This window comes from Chlamydomonas reinhardtii, chromosome 16 (genome assembly GCF_000002595.2).
Source record: "Chlamydomonas reinhardtii strain CC-503 cw92 mt+ chromosome 16, whole genome shotgun sequence".
Lineage (NCBI taxonomy): Eukaryota > Viridiplantae > Chlorophyta > Chlorophyceae > Chlamydomonadales > Chlamydomonadaceae > Chlamydomonas > Chlamydomonas reinhardtii.
This window is the reverse complement of record NC_057019.1, coordinates 3,381,885-3,399,284: the sequence shown is the minus strand read 5'-3', so window position 1 is coordinate 3,399,284 and position 17,400 is coordinate 3,381,885. Positions and strand designations below refer to the sequence as shown.

The window sequence follows — 17,400 nt, the reverse complement described above, 5'->3', positions numbered from 1 at the left end:
AGCGCGGCCCGCAGGGCAGCCGCAGCAGTACGGTTGCTTCCCCCCGCCACCAGGACAGGCAGCGGGGGCGGGGCCCCGCTGTGTGGCCCGCTGGCGCCACCAGCTGCAGCCGCCGTGTCACCCAAACCCGCCGCCTCCTGCATCTGCACGTCCCCCACGTGGTCAACGATGTCCGCTGCGGTCGCCATGGCAGCCGCGGGCCTCACCACACCCAAGGCGTTGCCACCCAGGTCGGCGACCCCGGCTGCAGCCGGAGTAGGGCTGCCTGCCGCAGCTGTCGTGGCCGTCCCAGCCGCCTGGGGGGCGCCACGGACCTCCACCTGCATGGGCTCCTCACCGGGCATCTCAAACTTGGCACTGTGCAGGTGAGAGAGCTGCGGGTCCCAGATGGGGCCCCGCACACAGGCAAAGATGTGGTTGGTGATGCCCTGGCCTGCGGGGGCCTGGGGCTCCCCCTTGGGGCCCACGGATTTGGCGCACTGCTCTGAGACCACATAAGCACACGCCAGGTTAGAGGGGTCCGAGGTGGTGGGATAGCCGCCCGCCTGCAGCACCAACTTGGTGCGACCGCGGAAAGCCCCCCACACAGGGCCCCCTACCATCTTGACCGTGACGGTGTAGGTGCTCGGAATGATGGGCCGGGTGTCCACTGGCACGTGAACCGTGAGGACAGCCTGACCGCGCTGGAGCGGTACCGCCAGCGGTGACCTGCGCATGAGCTCCGCTGTGAAGGCTGCTTTGCTGGCGCTGGTCGCGCGCCGGCTGAAGGCCAGCCCCGCAAACGTGCGGGAGGGGCGGCCTGTGCTGTGCAGAGAGTGGCCCTGCAAGAGCTGCGGCTGGTTGCGCTGCCTGCACATGGTGTCCAGCACTGACAAGGCAGCGCTGGTCACTTCCCGGACGCCGGCTGAAGACAGCTGCTCGCCCTCTGGGAGCCCCGTGGCGGCACCCACCAGAAGGACTGGGTAGGTAGGCAGGCTGGGGCCCTGAGGCTGCGTCGTCAGGTCACCCGGGCGCTGCTTACCCATGTGCGCCCGGACTCCGCCACCACGTGGGCGTGGGTGTACAGCGACGCGCCGGCGCCAGCGGGGCTGCCTGCCCGGCTGGCGGCCGCGGTCGGCCACGTGCGGAGCGCGGGTGTGGAACAGCATCCGCCGCAGCCAGCCACTCAGCCGCCAGCGGCGCCGCCACAGTGGCGGGTTAGCCTGGACCAACTGTGGGTGGCTAACGCTGCGGGGGCTGTGTCCTACGTCCACTACACGGGGCGGCTCTTGGAGCCTGGGCCTGGCGTGCTGCCCCCGGCGGTGGATGGGGCGTGGCAGCCTGCCTGTGTGCTGCAGCATCGCAAGCCGCGGCACCTGTGGACCTTTGAAGAGCGGGCGGCGTACAATGCAGCATCACCAGGGGAACGGGCGGGGGCGTGGCCTCGGGCGCCGTACTTCCTGGCGCCGGAGGCTGGGGTGGTGGTGCACCCGGAGCACTGCCGGATTCCGGGTGTCAGCTTGGCGGACTACATGGTGCGGGACGTGCGGCGGGCCATCACCGCGGCTAACCCGGCCGCACCTCCGGCTCCGGCCCGCCCTGCAGCCATGCCGTGCCTAGCACCAGCACAGCAGGCGGGGGGTCCGGGGACCCAGCCGGCGGCACAGTCGCGGCTGGCGGAGCGGGAGGCGGAGTGGCAGCGTGCAGCGGTGCAGCTGACCACCACTGCGGCGCAGCACTTCCACAATAACCCGGTGGCTCTGGACCCCTGGCTCCACCGCACCTCCGCGGCGGCGGCGGCAGCAGCGGCGGCAGTGGAGGGCGACCCTCGCATGCCGCCCCCGGATGCGTCCCTTCTGCGGGGTACGTGGCGGAGGCTGTGGGACAGCCACGCCAGTCGGGGGGCAAAGGTACTTGTGTACCGGCTGCAACATGCTTACCTGCCTTGCGGGCTGTACAGGGCGGGCAAGGGCATTCGTCCACGGGTGACCACGGGGTGCGGGGGGTTGGGGGCGCACTGTCCTCACCCCGCCTGCGGGCCACCTGGCCCGCGGGCGTGGGCCAGCCTAACGCACATCTTCCTGGAGTGTCCAGCTTATTGTAACGCCGGCTCTAACTACTTAGAAGCATTCAGAGCAAGCTTACCTCCAGGACCTTCGTAGGCCGCGACACAGGGACGCGGACGGAAAGTCCGTTGAGGAGAGAGCAGAGAGAGGATACTAGGAAGCTGCGCTCCCGTAGCATAAAGGCACCGGGAAGGAGACGATCCTTCCGATACTAAGAGTAACCTCCAAGCGGCCCTGACGAGTGCTAAATATAGCCGGGTTCGCCTAGCCCCGTACAGAGATGGGGACGCGCATACGCGCCCTCCTTAATACTGTGCCCTGTAAATCACAGCCATTGATAATGTTCTAAGCTATTGATACGCACACATAGGTGCTCTCCAAAGCTAGTCTTGCGTGTCGCAAGCTCGGGGCACGAACCCTGGCTAAGTCCGCCAGGCCCGTGTTACATTCCCCCCCCCTTGGAGCGAACGTCCCGGGAGCGGTAGTAACTCAAGTTGCCCTGCCACGTGTCTGACGTGGAGCTTTGGTAGGGGCCGCCGGAGGCGTGGCCTTACGCGTGGCGTACCGCTGAGTAGCGGCAGCCTTGCGGTCAGCCCTGCGCTGTGCGACAGTGTTAATGCGTTTCTCGCGCGCGGCTTGCTTAGTAGCCGTGCGTGCAAGGTATTCTTCGATGGCTTCTTCCAACGGAGCGGACTCCCGCAGGTTAGCCTCAGGCTCCCAAGAGTTATGCTCAGGCCCGTAGCCCTCCCACTTAACCAAGAACTCCCGTAGGGTCTTGCGCCCGCACTTGCGATCACGGTGCAATAGAAGAGACTCTACTGACCAATAGGTATCACCGTTATCCTCAAGAATGGCCGGTGGCGGATTGTACGCCTGGCCGGGCTTCCATGCTTTCAGCAAGGATACGTGGAAAACGTTGTGTATCTTGTAGCCAGGTGGCAAAGCCAATTCATAGGCCACCGCACCGATCCGTCGCTGAATTTTGAACGGACCGATGTACCTAGGCATCAGCTTCGCTGCGCCAGGAATGCGGAGTTTGATGTTTTTGGTTGATAGCAGTACGTCATCCCCAACGTCGAACTTGCTGTCGCGACGGCAGGAGTCAGTGGCCACACGCTGCCTGTCCTGCGCCGCTCGCAGGCATTTTTTAGCGTGCGCCATGCGCTGCCGCATGGCATCTGAGAAGTTTTGCGCTGCTGGCACGTTGCTAGAAGGCAAGGCCAGGTCACCGGGCACCCGAGGTCGTCGACCGTAGTTGAGTTCGAAGGGTGTCGCCCCAGTGCTACCGCTTTGCGAGTTGTTGATAGCAAACTCGATAAGAGGCAGGTGTTTGTCCCAATCATCTTGGAGTGGGCCGATATAATGGCGCAGGGTTTCTTCCAGAAGGCGATTCATTCGTTCAGTCTGGCCATCCGTTTGCGGATGATAAGCTGTAGAGAAATGCAGCTTAGTTTGTAGCCGTGAGAACAGCTCTTTCCAGAACCGACCCGTGAACACAGAGCCACGGTCGGACACCAGGTTGATTGGCAAACCGTGATGTCTGAACACGTACTGGAGGAAAATTTCAGCTAATTCCTCAGCATCGACGTCGCTGTGTGTGGGAGCAAAGTGAGTCATTTTGCTCAGCCGGTCCACAAACACCACTATAGCGTCGTGCCCAGCAAGGGTTGTCGGTAATTTCGTTATCAGATCAAGTGATACGCTGTCCCAGTTCGCTTCCGGAATGGGGAGGGGCTGCAGCTTTCCAGCCGGCTTTTGGTTGGAAGGCTTGTTGCGTTGACAGTCCGGGCACGAGGCAACGTACTCAGTGCAGTCTGCGTCCAGACGTGGCCACCAGTAGCGCCTCGAAATTGCTTCCTTTAAGCGGCGTGCACCACGGTGCCCGGCTGTGGGGCTGTTATGGAACTCTGTCAATATCAGCTCCCGCAATCCATCAGCGGCAGGGATCACCACCTGGGTGTCTCTGTACCAGAGACCCGCTGAGGTTTTAAGCTGCAGGCTTGCTGATGCCCTCGAATCAGAGAATAGGCTGTCACCTGAATAGCCTTTACGGATCCGGTCAAGGAGGTCCGAAGAAATCTCTGAGCGTGTGAGCGCTGCGCACATGGGCTCCCAGATACGAGATATTGGGTCAGCCACATTAATTCTGCCAGGGCGGTACTCCCATGTAAAGGAGAATCGGGACAAGAACTCCATCCAGCGTGCTTGACGTCTGGACAGTAAGTTACTGCTCTTTTGGTCTTGCAAATAGGTGAGAGGTTGGTGATCTGTGACAAGGGTCACGTGGGAAGCTCCGTCCAGGTAGCAGCGCCACTCAGTAAGTGCGTGGATTACTCCTAGGCACTCCTGATCAGTCGTGGTGTAATTGTGCTCAGCAGAGCTGAACTTGGCGCTGGTATACGCTACGGGCTTGCCATCTTGCAAGAGAACAGCTCCCGTGCCGTAAATTGACGCGTCGGACCATACCTCAAAGGGTAGGTCAAAGCGAGGCAGGGCTAGTACGGGTGCGCTTGTAAGTGCTACCTTCACGCCTTCGAATGCTGCCTGGCACTCCGGTGTCCAGACAAACGGTACTTTCGTTCCCGTTAAGGCCATGAGGGGGGCGACCAGGGAGGAGTACCCCTGGATGAACCGGCGGAAGTAATTTGCCAGTCCGAGGAACGAACGTAATTGTTTTAGATTCGTAGGTGTGGCCCAGTCCTTCACCACTTTAACCTTGTCCTCATCAACTCGCACGCCGTGTCGGCCTACGATGTGCCCCAAGAACTTCAATTCCGACTTATTGAAGTCGCACTTCGGCAATTTCGCCTTGAATTCATGCTCACGCAAAACACCGAGTACTTCTCGCAAGTGTGCAAGATGTTCTTCTGGAGTTTTGCTAAAAACCAGGATATCGTCCAGGTATACTAGCACGGTTTTCCCCAATTGCTTCTTGAAGATTTTACTCATTGTGGCTTGAAAAGAAGCAGGAGCATTGGTGAGGCCGAAGCACAACACCTTGAATTGATACTGCCCCTTCGGCGTTATGAAAGCCGTCTTTTCCTGATCCTCTTTTGTGATAGGAATTTGGTAATAGCCACTTTGCAAATCGAGCGAGCTGAAGACCTTTGCACCTTCGAGTTGGTCGAAGAGGTCTTGAATGTTGGGCATAGGGTAATTGCGCTTCACTGTTAGCTTGTTCAGTGCCCGGAAATCAAGGCACATACGTAGTGTGCCATCCTTTTTCTGCACGAACAGGACTGGGGCTCCGAATGGAGAGTTGCTAGGCTCGATAAAGCCTTTCGCTAACAGATCGGCCACCTGTTTGTTAACCTCGGTAGTCTCACCCTGAGACAGGCGGTACATACGCTTTGAGGGCGGGTGAGCGCCTTCCACCAGGGGGATTGTATGTGAAATGCCGGTGGTATCCTTGCGTATCCCTTTCAGCTCTTCAAACACATCCGCGTGTTCTGTTAAGAGGTTTTGCAGATCGTGTGCGGGAATTAGTCCCGTGTCACCTAGAGTGGGGAGAGTGGCTGCGGCCAGTGCGCATGTGGGGGTCCACGCTTCGTCGGTCGGGTCCGGCCATCGGACCACCGCAAGAAAGGCGTGTTCCCCGTATGTGGTAACGCACCGCGCGAACTCGTTCTTCGAGATAAGGTTGCGGGGGGTTGAGGCATCGTGCAATAGGGCACGCACGTAGTCCATGACTTGCATTGGGTCAGCGTAAACTGAGCCCGCTAACATGTCTGGGGATTCGGTGTATGCCGGCCGTAATGCCACCCGCTTGTGTCCACGACGTAGCGTGAGGGTGTGACTCTCCCAATCCATAAGTGCGCCGTGGCGGTTAAGCCAATCAGTGCCCAGGATGATTTGTGCTCCGGTGACGGTGTCAGGCAACACTAGTAAGTGAACAGTCCCGTGGTAAGCTCCCATTTGCAGGCGGGTTTGCACCACACCACCTAGCGCCTTGCGCGTGCCGTCAGCTAGTGTAACGGCAGGGGTAGGAGAGCTGGTTGCCCGCAGTCCCATTTGGGTGGCTGCCTTCTGGCTGATGTACCCGTCGGCTGTGCCAACGGTGCAAGCGCCGCTGTCGACCAGCGTGGTCACGTCGGTGTGACCTGCGCGCCCACGGAACGTCATAGTGTAGCTGACCTTCGGTGCTATGGCTGATAGCTTAGCATCCGGCTCTGGCGGGTCATACCACAGCTGAACTGGCCACGGCGCTGCAAGCGTCGTGAGGTTGCTTCCCGCGATCGTGAACAGCTGTGTCCCAGTAGGGTATGACTTCAACAGACGAAACCCGCTCTTGGTAAAGTACTGCTCTAGCTCAGGCCATTGCGGGGCCACGAATACAGCACTAGTGTCTGTCGGTTTACGTTCTTGCACGTGCGGTAATGATCCGCGAATGCTGTCAACTGCTCGTACGGCGCGTGACACCAGAGGGTTTCTCCCGCCACATCCGATTCGAGGAATGAACGTGACGGAGAGGCAAAATGAGCGCATCTAGCGTTGGTACCCTTTTCATTACACGCTGCATCAAACGTGAATTTCGTGCCAAGCCATTTCTCCACCAGGCGGAACTCGTCAGCACTGAATGCGCTATCGGAGCCTCCTGGCAGTGGCGGTGGTGGAAACGTAGCCTGCGTCGTACCCGCAGCTATTGCAGCTACCCCATTCGTCGTAACGGTAGGGATGACCACAGTCTCCGGCGTCACCGCCATGGCTAAAGGACTACCAAGACCAGGCGAGCCGCTATCCACACGACCCGCGCCCTCTCGCTCACTGCCAGCCCCCTAGGCCGCCATGGCCTTCTTGCGCTTCAGCACCGCGCAGTCCTGCAGGTGCTGCGCCGGGAAGCCGTTGGCGAAGTGCTCGAAGCAGTGGCGGCAGGTGTTCCGGTCGGCGCGAATCTTCTTGGGCTTGCCGCTGTCGCGGGCGCCGCCGCCGGGCCGCTTGCCGCCGTAGCCGCCGCCTCCGCCTCCGCCACCGCCGCCGGTGCTGCAGCCCTGTTTGCGGGGACGGGATCGGAAGGGCGGGCGTGACGTGTTAGCAATCGCGAGTGTGGCACCTTTAGATTGGGTTTTCCGTGACTCCTGCCCCAGCGCGTAGCTAACAAGGCTGTCAAGCGACGTCCAGTCCTTGCCCTCGGAGTCCGTGCGGCATACAGCCTGAAACTGAGCCGCTAACCCGTTCATGTAGTGCTCAATGCGATCTAGCTCAGCCATGTCCCGTGCATCACGTGCAATGAGGCGGAAGCGTTGCGTGTAGGTGGCAATGCGTTCCCCCGGCTGCTGCTTGTGCTCTAGCATCATCAAACGTCGGCGGGCCTCCGCCGGCGTGTGACGCCGCACATCCCCAAACTGTTGGAGGAACGCTGTGCGCAACCGTGATGTGGTAATGGCCATCTTAGCTAGCTGCATGTCGTGTCTGTACCCCACCATCCACTCTTGCGCCGTCCCAGTGCAAAAGAAAAGGAGATGCCGTGAGGGTTCGAGCTTCTGCTCGTCACAGTACTCAACGAACGTGTCAAACCAGGTGGTAGTGCAGGTGATGTGCTTGTCAGTCACCCCCGAGAACTTCTGCGGCTCTGGCACCTTAGGCTTCTTGCCCGTCCCACCCGTGCCTACCTGGTCGCGCTGCGCGATGACCTCGTCGATGGTGGACGGTGCCGCCGCCGCCGCCGCCGCGTACGTGGGCGGCGCCGTGATGCGCTGCGTGTAGAAGCGCCGGCGGTCGTTCTCCGTCAGCTTCTCCGCGTTCTCGCCGCGCAGGTACTGGAGCGGCATCTCGATGTCCATCGCCTCGTAGGCGCGGAGCTCATCCAGCGCCTGCATCTTGTCCAGGCGCTTGGCGGTCAGGTAGGCGTCCACGCTCTTGACGAAGGCCTTGGTGAAGGCCTTGATCGACGCCCGGTTCTGGTGGCGGTACAGGTCGTCGCGCAGCGGCACGTACTGCGGCGACTGCCTGAACCTGGAGACGCCCAGGCTCACGTACTTCTGGCGCCGCCGGCGGTGCTGGTCCGTGGAGGTGGGCGCCGTCTTGGCGGCCGCCGGCTTGGCGCCGAACGCCAGCAGCCGAATCGGCGGCGGGGCGTCCGCCGCCGGAGCGGCAGCCTGCACCGGGGGCTCCGCCGCCGGAGGCTCCACCTCCGAGGGCTCGTCATCGACCGCCTCGCTGGGCTCCGACTCGCTGGTGCTGCTGCTATCAGCAGACGCTGTGTTAGTCAGGTCGGTGTCCGTTGCTGGCGCCGGAGGGGGTGCGTTGAGCGCGATCAGGTCCTCCAGCTCCTTGCGGTCGTGCTGCGCCTGCAGCTTCAGGTCCGTGAGCGCCGTGTCCAGCCGCGTCAGCGACTGCTTAATCTCCGCCATGACTGGGTCCATCGGCGTGACGGCCGTCGGCAGGACGGCGCGGTTGCCGCCACCAGCCGGCATTGGGCCGGCCGGCGCGTCAGCCGGCGCTCCAGCGGTCGTCGGAACCGGAGGCAATGCCTCGTTCTGCGCGACATCCAGAATGTAATCCAGCATGGTTTGGTTAGTCAGTGTCAGGGACGTACCCATGACAGTGGCGAGCTCATGAGCGCGCACAACATCATCGGCGGTCACAATTGGTTGCGCCGCGCGTGTGTAATGCTGGACATGGCCATTGACCCTAGCGTAAGCAGCTAGGTAAGCAGCCATGAGGCGCTTGCGCCGGTCCGTAGCGTTCAAGGCAGACGGAGGCAATGTGCTGGCTGGCGGCTGCGTTCCCGCTGCCCCAGCTCTGGTGCCTCCCGCACCAGGCCCAACTACCTCTCCCATCACGGTATCCCCATTGGAATCGCGATGGCCCTGTCCTGGACTGCCCTGGTTGCTCCCATGCTGACCAGGAATGCGGCGCTTCCCTGAGCCCGCTGGCGAACCGCCACTTACCACGTTGGCGTCATCCATGACGTCGGAGGTGTCCTTAGCAGCTCCCATCTCGGCTCCCTGTGCAATAGCACGTCGAGATTTCACATGGTCAGAAGTTTGGTCTGACGCCCGCTTCCCAGCGGCTGTGGTAGCTCCCGTGGGCTTGCCATGTGTGGTGCGCGTAGCACCAGCAGATTTCTGCTTGGTCGCCGGCGGCGCGGAGCCGCCGGACTTTTGTCCCATTTGGTCGCGAAGGCCCCCTGGACCCTCGATACCACTTGTAACGCCGGCTCTAACTACTTAGAAGCATTCAGAGCAAGCTTACCTCCAGGACCTTCGTAGGCCGCGACACAGGGACGCGGACGGAAAGTCCGTTGAGGAGAGAGCAGAGAGAGGATACTAGGAAGCTGCGCTCCCGTAGCATAAAGGCACCGGGAAGGAGACGATCCTTCCGATACTAAGAGTAACCTCCAAGCGGCCCTGACGAGTGCTAAATATAGCCGGGTTCGCCTAGCCCCGTACAGAGATGGGGACGCGCATACGCGCCCTCCTTAATACTGTGCCCTGTAAATCACAGCCATTGATAATGTTCTAAGCTATTGATACGCACACATAGGTGCTCTCCAAAGCTAGTCTTGCGTGTCGCAAGCTCGGGGCACGAACCCTGGCTAAGTCCGCCAGGCCCGTGTTACACTTATGCGCAGGCGAGGACGTGGCTGCAGCAGCTGTGGGCCTGCGTTGCGCCCCAGGCAGCGGCGCCGCCAGTGACGGACGCGGGCTTCATGCTGGGGGACCGCATGGGTATGTGGGCCTCAGGCCTGCGGGGGGCGGGCGCGCTGCTGTGGAGCACTTTGCGGGCCACCTTCTTGTACGCCATCTGGTGTGCGTACTGGTCCCGCGAGCCTGCTAAGCAGACGTCGGAGCATGTGGTTCGGGAGGTGGTCAGCGAGCTGCGCAGGGTGATGCGGCTGCGTTTCACTGCCGCCACGCTAACCCCTGAAACCCTGTCGGCTCTGCCCACTCAGCTTCTCACCGCACAGCTCAAGGCGGCTAAGCTGGAGCACTTTGTTGCCATCTGGACGACGGGTGGCACGTTCTGTGAAGTGGAGGAGGTTCAGGGTGGGTCACCGAAGTTGAACTTGCGGCTGACGCTTGCATCACCTGTGCAGGCCCCCTAGATTTCCTTTTGGGCGGCATTTTTTTCCAGGCGCTGGCGTGGCGTATTATCGTCATCAGCTTGTCTGGCGCCCATGAGTACTAGCTCTGGCTGGAGTGGCAGCGCCTGGGCGGCTGTGGGCCTTCCTGCACAGCGCGTCTTGCAGCGGACTGGAGCCCACTTAGTCAGCGCCACATCTGGCCCGTTTAGTTTTCTGCTTGTGTCTCCTCTGCCGGTTCTCCTGGGGTGTTGCTTAAGCAACCGACTTGTGGGGGTGGGGTGGGTTTGGGCGGGGCGAGTGCGTAGCGCTGGTGTTTTCCTTTCTGGCGCGCGGTGGTGGTGGTTCTTGCGGTTAGGCTGTGGTGTAGGTTGGTGCTTGGGTTAGGTCTGGCGGTGTTTTTGTGCAACCCCTCCCGGGGGGCGGGGGGGCCAGCCTCCTGCTCTGTCTGCCGGGTCGGGGTGGGGTGGGGTGGGATGGATGGGGGTGGTTGGTGGCAGTTTTCGAGGTGTTTGCTTTCTGTTTTCTTCTCTTTTCTTCTCTTCTTGCCCTGTCAGGGTTCTGGTCTCGGGGACCAGGCTGCTTTCGGGCAGCAGGGGGGCAGCGCGTCTGCCCCTGTTCAACCTTGTAAGGATGATTCCTCAAAAAAAAAGGTCCTGCACTCCATGCGCCAGGCTATGCGTGGACAGGGCAAGGTGGAGCTGCAGCCCGGGGCTGAAGAACAGGCTGGCAGCGTTGCCCCCACCTGCAGGGGTGCGGTCCGCTGCCAAGTCTGGCAAGGGGCGGCGATGCCCAGTCGCAGGCCCCCCACACGGCACGGCGTGTGCTGCTGTGGCCGCGCCGTGTGCGGGTGTGCTGTATGGCTGGTGTGGGCCCCTGGTGTCTTGGCTGCGCTGAGACACCAGGCGGAACCGACCAGGATCACCCAGCAACTGCATAGCTGCCCAAGATCAGCACTCACAGGGCATCACAGCAGGGCGGGCGCCAGGCAGCCAGGCGCCAGGCAACAAGGGCTGCAGGGCTCCCCCGACCGCCACACCCAAAGCACCCTGCTGCACGCGCCGATGCAAATGACCAACCACAAAGGTTGATACGCCGCCTGCTCCAAGCTGGTGAAGTGTGGTGCTCGCCGAGATGTTAAAATGCCGACAAGCGAAATGTCGCCAACTCCACGGCGACGCTCCTGAACCGCCAGAATCCTATTCCATAGCGGTGTCGAGTTCCAAAGCACAAGCTGGCATAGGCTGAAGGGCGCTGGAGAGGGAGTGTCGCGCTACAGCTGCAAAGTGGACTGACAAAAAACGAGCACGCCCACAAATGCAAACTGCGTCACAGTGGTTCGTAGGCCTTAAGAAGCCTAAAACAAAAGGAAGCAAGTCAAACAGCGCGAGAGAAATGACGTCGACTGTTTCAAAGCTGTGCAGAAGGAAAGGAGGATGCAAGAATAGCAAGAGAAGAGAGTAAAGTAAAGTAAAGTAAAGTAAAGTAAAGTAAAGAGACAGGTGCCGCGGCTTGTGGTGCTGCAGCACACAGGCAGGCTGCCATGCCCCATCCACCGCCGGGGGCAGCACGCCAGGCCGAGGCTCCAAGAGCCACCCCGTGTAATGGACGTAGGACACAGCCCCCGCAGCGTTCGCCACCCACAGCTGGTCCAGGCTAACCCGCCACTGTGGTGGCGCCGCTGGCGGCTGAGTGGCTGGCTGCGGCGGATGCTGTTCCACGCCCGCACTCCGCACGTGGCCGACCGCGGCCGCCAGCCGGGCAGGCAGCCCCGCTGGCGCCGGCGCGTCGCTGTACACCCACGCCCACGTGGTGGCGGAGTCCGGGCGCACATGGGTAAGCAGCGCCCGGGTGAGCGTCTTCCAGGGTTGCCGGCCTGGCTGGGCAAGGAGGGCGAAAGTCTTAGCTTGCAGGGCAGACAGGAACGCAGGCAGGTCGACGTGGTTGACACCCCCATCCTTGTACGGCAGACAGGCCGTTTCCCGCTTTGGCAGCAGGAGCGGGTTCCCGTGCGACACCAGGCTGGCATCCTCAGCGTGCACGGAGCGCGCAGCAAAGTGGTCCACCAGGTCGGTGAGTTCCTTCAGCTGCGCAGGCGACGGGTTGAGGAAGCTGAAGTGGTAGGCCAGCTTCGCCGCCAGCACCTGCTTCGCAATGCGCACACGGCCAACCAGGGTCAGAGACAGGGCAGCCCACAGACGCGCCACAAACGCCATGCCGCGAGCCCGCCGGGTGAACAGGTCAGCTGCAGCCGCATCAGAGTCCCACGACAGAGGCACCCCCAGGTGCATCACGGCGCCAGTGGTAAACGGCACCCCCGTGTGTGGGCAAGGGCCCGTCAGGTGCGCAAACCTGCCAAGGCCCATGGCCTTGCTCTTGTCCGGATGGACACGGGCCCAGCGCTGCCCGCCTCCTGGCGGGAGGGCATCATCACGCTCATCTACAAGCTGCAGCCCGCTGCAAGACGCGCTGTGCAGGAGGTCCCACAGCCGCCCAGGCGCTGTGACGCCAGCCAGAGCTAAAACACAAGGGCGCCAGATAAGCTGATGACAATAGTACACCACGCCAGCGCTTGGAAAGAAACACCGCCCAAAAGGAAACCTAGGGGGCCTGCACAGGTGATGCAAGCGTCAGCCGCAAGTTCAACTTCGGTGACCCACCCTGAACCTCCTCCACTTCACAAAGCGCGCCACCCGCCGTCCAGATGGCAACAAAGTTCTCCAGCTTAGCCGCCTTGAGCTGCGCGGTGAGAAGCTGTGTGGGCAGAGCCGACAGGGTTTCAGGGGTTAGCGTGGCGGCAGTGAAACGCAGCTGCATCACCCTGCGCAGCTCGCTGACCACCTCCCGAACCACATGCTCCGACGTCTGCTTAGCAGGCTCGCGGGACCAGTACGCACACCAGACGGTGTACAAGAAGGTGGCCCGCAAAGTGCTCCACAGCAGCGCGCCCGCCCCCCGCGGGCCTGAGGCCCACATACCCATGCGGTCCCCCAGCATGAAGCCCGCGTCCGTCACTGGCGGCGCCGCTGCCTGGGGCGCAACGCAGGCCCACAGCTGCTGCAGCCACGTCCTCGCCTGCGCATAAGCTGGACACTCCAGGAAGATGTGCGTCAGGCTGGCCCACGCCCGCGGGCCAGGTGGCCCGCAGGCGGGGTGAGGACAGTGCGCCCCCAACCCCCCGCACCCCGTGGTCACCCGTGGACGAATTCCCTTGCCCGCCCTGTACAGCCCGCAAGGCAGGTAAGCATGTTGTAGCCGGTACACCAGCACCTTTGCCCCCCGACTAGCGTGACTGTCCCACAGCCTCCGCCACGTACCCCGCAGAAGGGACGCATCCGGGGGCGGCGTGCGAGGGTCGCCCTCCACCGCCACCGCTGCTGCCGCCGCCGCCGTGGCAGGCCCCGTGCTAGGTCCCGCCCCGCCCGCCGCCTGCTCCTGCAGCCGCGCGGAACGCCGCGGCCCCTCACCCGAGTGCTGGAACGGGGATGCATACGACTGCAGTTCTCTCGCCGGCGTGTTCTGCAGCCCGGCTGCCGCAGAGGTGCGGTGGAGCCAGGGGTCCAGAGCCACCGGGTTATTGTTGAAGTGCTGCGCCGCCGTGGTGGTCAGCTGCGCCGCTGCATGCTGCCACTCCGCCTCCCGCTCCGCCAGCCGCGACTGTGCCGCCGGCTGGGTCCCCGAACCCCCCGCCTGCTGTGCTGGCGCCGGGCACGGCATGGCTGCGGGGCCGGCCGGAGGCGGAGGTGCGGCCGGGTTAGCCGCGGTGATGGCCCGCCGCACGTCCCGCACTGTGTAGTCCGCCAAGCTGACACCCGCAATCCGGCAGTGCTCCGGGTGCACCACCACCCCAGCCTCCGGCGCCAGGAAGTACGGCGCCCGAGGCCACGCCCCCGCCCGGTCCCCTGGTGATGCTGCATCGTACGCCGCCCGATCTTCAAAGGTCCACAGGTGCCGCGGCTTGCGATGCTGCAGCACACAGGCAGGCTGCCACGCGCCATCCACCGCCGGGGGCAGCACGCCAGGCCCAGGCTCCACGAGCCGCCCCGTGTAGTGGACGTAGGACACAGCCCCCGCAGCATTAGCCACCCACAGCTGGTCCAGGCTAACCCGCCACTGTGGCGGCGCCGCTTTTTTGAGGAGTCATCCTTACAAGGTTGAACAGGGGCAGACGCGCTGCCCCCCTGCTGCCTGAAAGCAGCCTGGTCCCCGAGACCAGAACCCTGACAGGGCAAGAAGAGAAGAGAAGAGAAGAAAAACAGAAAACAAACACCTCGAAAACCGCCACCAACCACCCCCATCCATCCCACCCCACCCCACCCCGACCCGGCAGACAGAGCAGGAGGCTGGCCCCCCCGCCCCCCGGGAGGGGTCGCACAAAAACACCGCCAGACCTAACCCAAGCACCAACCTACACCACAGCCTAACCGCAAGAACCACCACCACCGCGCGCCAGAAAAAGAAACACCAGCGCTACGCACTCGCCCCGCCCAAACCCACCCCACTCCCACAAGTCGGTTGCATAAGCAACACCCCAGGAGAACCTGCAGAGGAGACACAAGCAGAAAACTAAACGGGCCAGATGTGGCGCTGACTACGCGGGCTCCAGTCCGCTGCAAGACGCGCTGTGCAGGAAGCCCCACAGCCGCCCAGGCGCTGCGACGCCAGCCAGAGCTAAAACACATGGGCGCCAGATAAGCTGATGACGATAATACGCCACGCCAGCGCCTGGAACGAACCGCCGCCCAAAAGGAAATCTAGGGGGCCTGCACAGGTGATGCAAGCGTCAGCCGCAAGTTCAACTTCGGTGACCCACCCTGAACCTCCTCCACTTCACAAAGCGCGCCACCCGCCGACCAGATGGCAACAAAGTGCTCCAGCTTAGCCGCCTTGAGCTGTGCGGTGAGAAACTGAGTGGGCAGAGCCGACAGGGTTTCAGGGGTTAGCGTGGCGGCAGTGAAACGCTGGCGGCTGAGTGACTGGCTGCGGTGGATGCTGTTCCACACCCGCGCTCCGCACGTGGCCGACTGCGGCCGCCAGCCGGGCAGGCAGCCCCGCTGGCGCTGGCGCGTCGCTGTACACCCACGCCCACGTGGTGGCGGAGTCCGGGCGCACATGGGTAAGCAGCGCCCGGGTGAGCGTCCTCCAGGGTTGCCGGCCTGGCTGGGCAAGGAGGGCAAAAGTCTTAGCTTGCAGGGCAGACAGGAACGCAGGCAGGTCGACGTGGTTGACACCCCCATCCTTGTACGGCAGACAGGCCGTTTCCCGCTTGGGCAGCAGGAGCGGGTTCCCATGCGACACCAGGCTGGCGTCCTCAGCGTGCATGGAGCGCGCAGCAAAGTGGTCCACCAGGTCGGTGAGTTCCTTCAGCTGTGCAGGCGACGGGTTGAGGAAGCTGAAGTGGTAGGCCAGCTTCGCCGCCAACACCTGCTTCGCAATGTGCACACGGCCAACCAGGGTCAGAGACAGGGCAGCCCACAGACGCGCCACAAACGCCATGCCGCGAGCCCGCCGGGTGTACAAGTCAGCTGCAGCCGCATCAGAGTCCCACGACAGGGGCACACCCAGGTGCGTCACGGCGCCAGTGGTAAACGGCACCCCCGTGTGCGCAAGGGCCCGTCAGGTGCGCAAACCTGCCAAGGCCCATGGCCTTGCTCTTGTCCGGATGGACACGGCGTTGGACGCGCGGCAGAACAGCTGTACTGCCGCCATCAGGACCGGCCCGTCCACTGCCGGGTCGCGCGCCGTGAGGGTCGTGTCGTCAGCGTGGTGGGCAGCAGGCGGTGCCTGCTCGCCGCTGGGTAACAGGGGCGTGCGCAGTGCCCCTTGCTCCACCTGCCGCCGCAGAAAGGACGTCAGTGGCTGCATCTGGATGACCCACAGGGGTGGTGAGGCGGTGCTGCCCTGCGGCAAGCCGTTCAGCACTGGGAAGGCGTCAGAGAGCATCCCGTTCACACACACGCGGGCAGAGCCGTTGGCAGTGAGCAGGCGGATCCAGCGCAGCATGCGCGGCCCAAACCCCAGTCCCTCTGCGGACGCATACAGCCACTGCCGGTGCACCTGGTCATACGCCTTTTCTATGTCCAAGAAGTACAGCGCACCACCCTGCCGTGGCGTGCCGTCCGCGCCCACGTCCAGGCGCATCCATTCGATCAGGCCTTGGAGGTACAGCGCGTTGTCTCCAATCCAGCGGCCGGTGATAAACGCGGTCTGCAGCTCATCCACAACTGCATCCAGGGCGGGCTGCAGGCGGGCGCTGACGGCCTTGGACACCATCTTGAAGTCGCAGTTGAGCAGCGTGATGGGCCGGTAGGACGCCAGCTCGGCGCGGTCCAGGCTTTTGCCCTTGTAGATGAGCGTGATGATGCCCTCCCGCCAGGAGGCGGGCAGCGCCGCCGCCATTTCGCCGCCATCGTGGGCGTCTGCAGCGGCAGCAAAGGCAGCGGCAGCAGCAGCACACAAGCGCGGACCCAGCAGCGCCCAGAAAACCTTGTACACCTCGTACGGCACCCCATCCGACCCAGGCGCTTTACCATTGGCGGAGCCAGCCAGCGCTGCCATCAGCTCGGCATCACTGAGGGCGCCGTCACCGGACCCCTCTGCGGCGGCCTGCAGATCCGCCGGAACCTTGCGGTCAATGGCCGCCAGAAGCTGTTGCTGCGACGCCGTACAGACCGGCTGCACGCGGAACAGGCCGGTGGGGCTGGTGCTGCTGTACATGGCTGCGGCGGCGGCGGAGACAGTGTTGCGCGTGCCCGGCCCCGTGAGCGCCACAGGCGCCGGTTGCCCCGGCACCTTCAAGTGCGTGATGGGCTCCTGCGCGCCGGCTGCTGGCTCGTCAGCCTGCCGATGGAACCAGCGAGTGCCCCGCTCCCCATGCTCCTCCATCAGTGCAGCGCAGGCATTGTGGCTGGCCGCTGCGGCAGCTGCCCGCTCCTCCCGCACCGCCAAGTTGGCCATGGCCGCAGCCTGACGCTGCGCGGCGCTGGCACCCGGCTGGTCGGCCAGGGCAGCGGCCGCGTCTGCGGCCAGCACCACGCCATGCAGCCCATCCCGGGTCTGGCGTGCATGCCGACGGTGGATGCTGGTGGCGGCCTCCCGCAAGAAGAACTTGTCCGCCTCCCATTGCGTGCAAGCGCCGTCACCTGTACTGGCCACGGGATTTGCGGCAACGTGCGCCTCCAAGCGCTGCTCGAGCTCCAAACGCAGCGAGGGGTGAAACAGCAGGTACGTGGGGAAGCGCCACTGCTCCCGGTGCGCATGTGGCAGGTCGGGCAAGGCCAGGGTGAGCAGCACACCGTTGTGGCTCCCAGGTGCCCCATACGTGCGAGCGAC

The 17,400-nt window shown here is 63.3% G+C and overlaps 3 protein-coding genes across 3 annotated transcripts; 2 read left to right on the top strand and 1 right to left on the bottom strand.

Annotated features, from left to right (window-relative positions):
* The first annotated feature begins 626 nt into the window (after positions 1-626).
* Positions 627-4,573, top strand: CHLRE_16g668837v5 (uncharacterized protein). The gene is made up of 3 exons (XM_043071116.1): positions 627-962; positions 1,067-1,842; positions 1,940-4,573. The coding sequence occupies exons 1-3, from the start codon at positions 715-717 to the stop codon at positions 1,966-1,968; spliced, it is 1,053 nt and encodes a 350-aa protein (XP_042915723.1). The 5' UTR covers positions 627-714; the 3' UTR covers positions 1,969-4,573.
* A 4,973-nt stretch (positions 4,574-9,546) lies between these two features.
* Positions 9,547-10,711, top strand: CHLRE_16g668481v5 (uncharacterized protein). The gene has a single exon (XM_043071108.1). It carries the CDS (start codon positions 9,697-9,699, stop codon positions 10,090-10,092), a length of 396 nt encoding a protein of 131 aa, XP_042915722.1. The 5' UTR covers positions 9,547-9,696; the 3' UTR covers positions 10,093-10,711.
* A 483-nt stretch (positions 10,712-11,194) lies between these two features.
* On the bottom strand, positions 11,195-17,106 carry CHLRE_16g668125v5 (uncharacterized protein). The gene is made up of 7 exons (XM_043071099.1): positions 15,699-17,106; positions 15,085-15,593; positions 14,882-14,975; positions 13,386-14,195; positions 12,729-13,154; positions 11,805-12,313; positions 11,195-11,484 (listed from the first exon to the last, which is right to left on the bottom strand). The coding sequence occupies exons 1-7, from the start codon at positions 17,023-17,025 to the stop codon at positions 11,479-11,481; spliced, it is 3,681 nt and encodes a 1,226-aa protein (XP_042915721.1). The 5' UTR covers positions 17,026-17,106; the 3' UTR covers positions 11,195-11,478.
* Between the last annotated feature and the right edge of the window lie 294 nt (positions 17,107-17,400).

Excerpts from the sequence above, each read along its gene's own strand:
- CHLRE_16g668837v5 (XM_043071116.1), top strand. The coding sequence starts at position 715 with ATGAGCTCCGCTGTGAAGGCTGCTTTGCTGGCGCTGGTCGCGCGCCGG. Across the intron at positions 963-1,066 it reads GCACCCACCAGAAGGACTGG|CGACGCGCCGGCGCCAGCGG; the intron begins GTAGGTAGGCAG and ends GTGGGTGTACAG. Across the intron at positions 1,843-1,939 it reads GGATGCGTCCCTTCTGCGGG|GGCGGGCAAGGGCATTCGTC; the intron begins GTACGTGGCGGA and ends CGGGCTGTACAG.
- CHLRE_16g668481v5 (XM_043071108.1), top strand. The coding sequence starts at position 9,697 with ATGCTGGGGGACCGCATGGGTATGTGGGCCTCAGGCCTGCGGGGGGCG.
- CHLRE_16g668125v5 (XM_043071099.1), bottom strand. The coding sequence starts at position 17,025 with ATGGCCAACTTGGCGGTGCGGGAGGAGCGGGCAGCTGCCGCAGCGGCC. Across the intron at positions 14,196-14,881 it reads TGAAGTGGAGGAGGTTCAGG|CGGCGCCGCCACAGTGGCGG; the intron begins GTGGGTCACCGA and ends TCCTCAAAAAAG. Across the intron at positions 12,314-12,728 it reads TGAAGTGGAGGAGGTTCAGG|CTGACCTGTTCACCCGGCGG; the intron begins GTGGGTCACCGA and ends ATGCGGCTGCAG.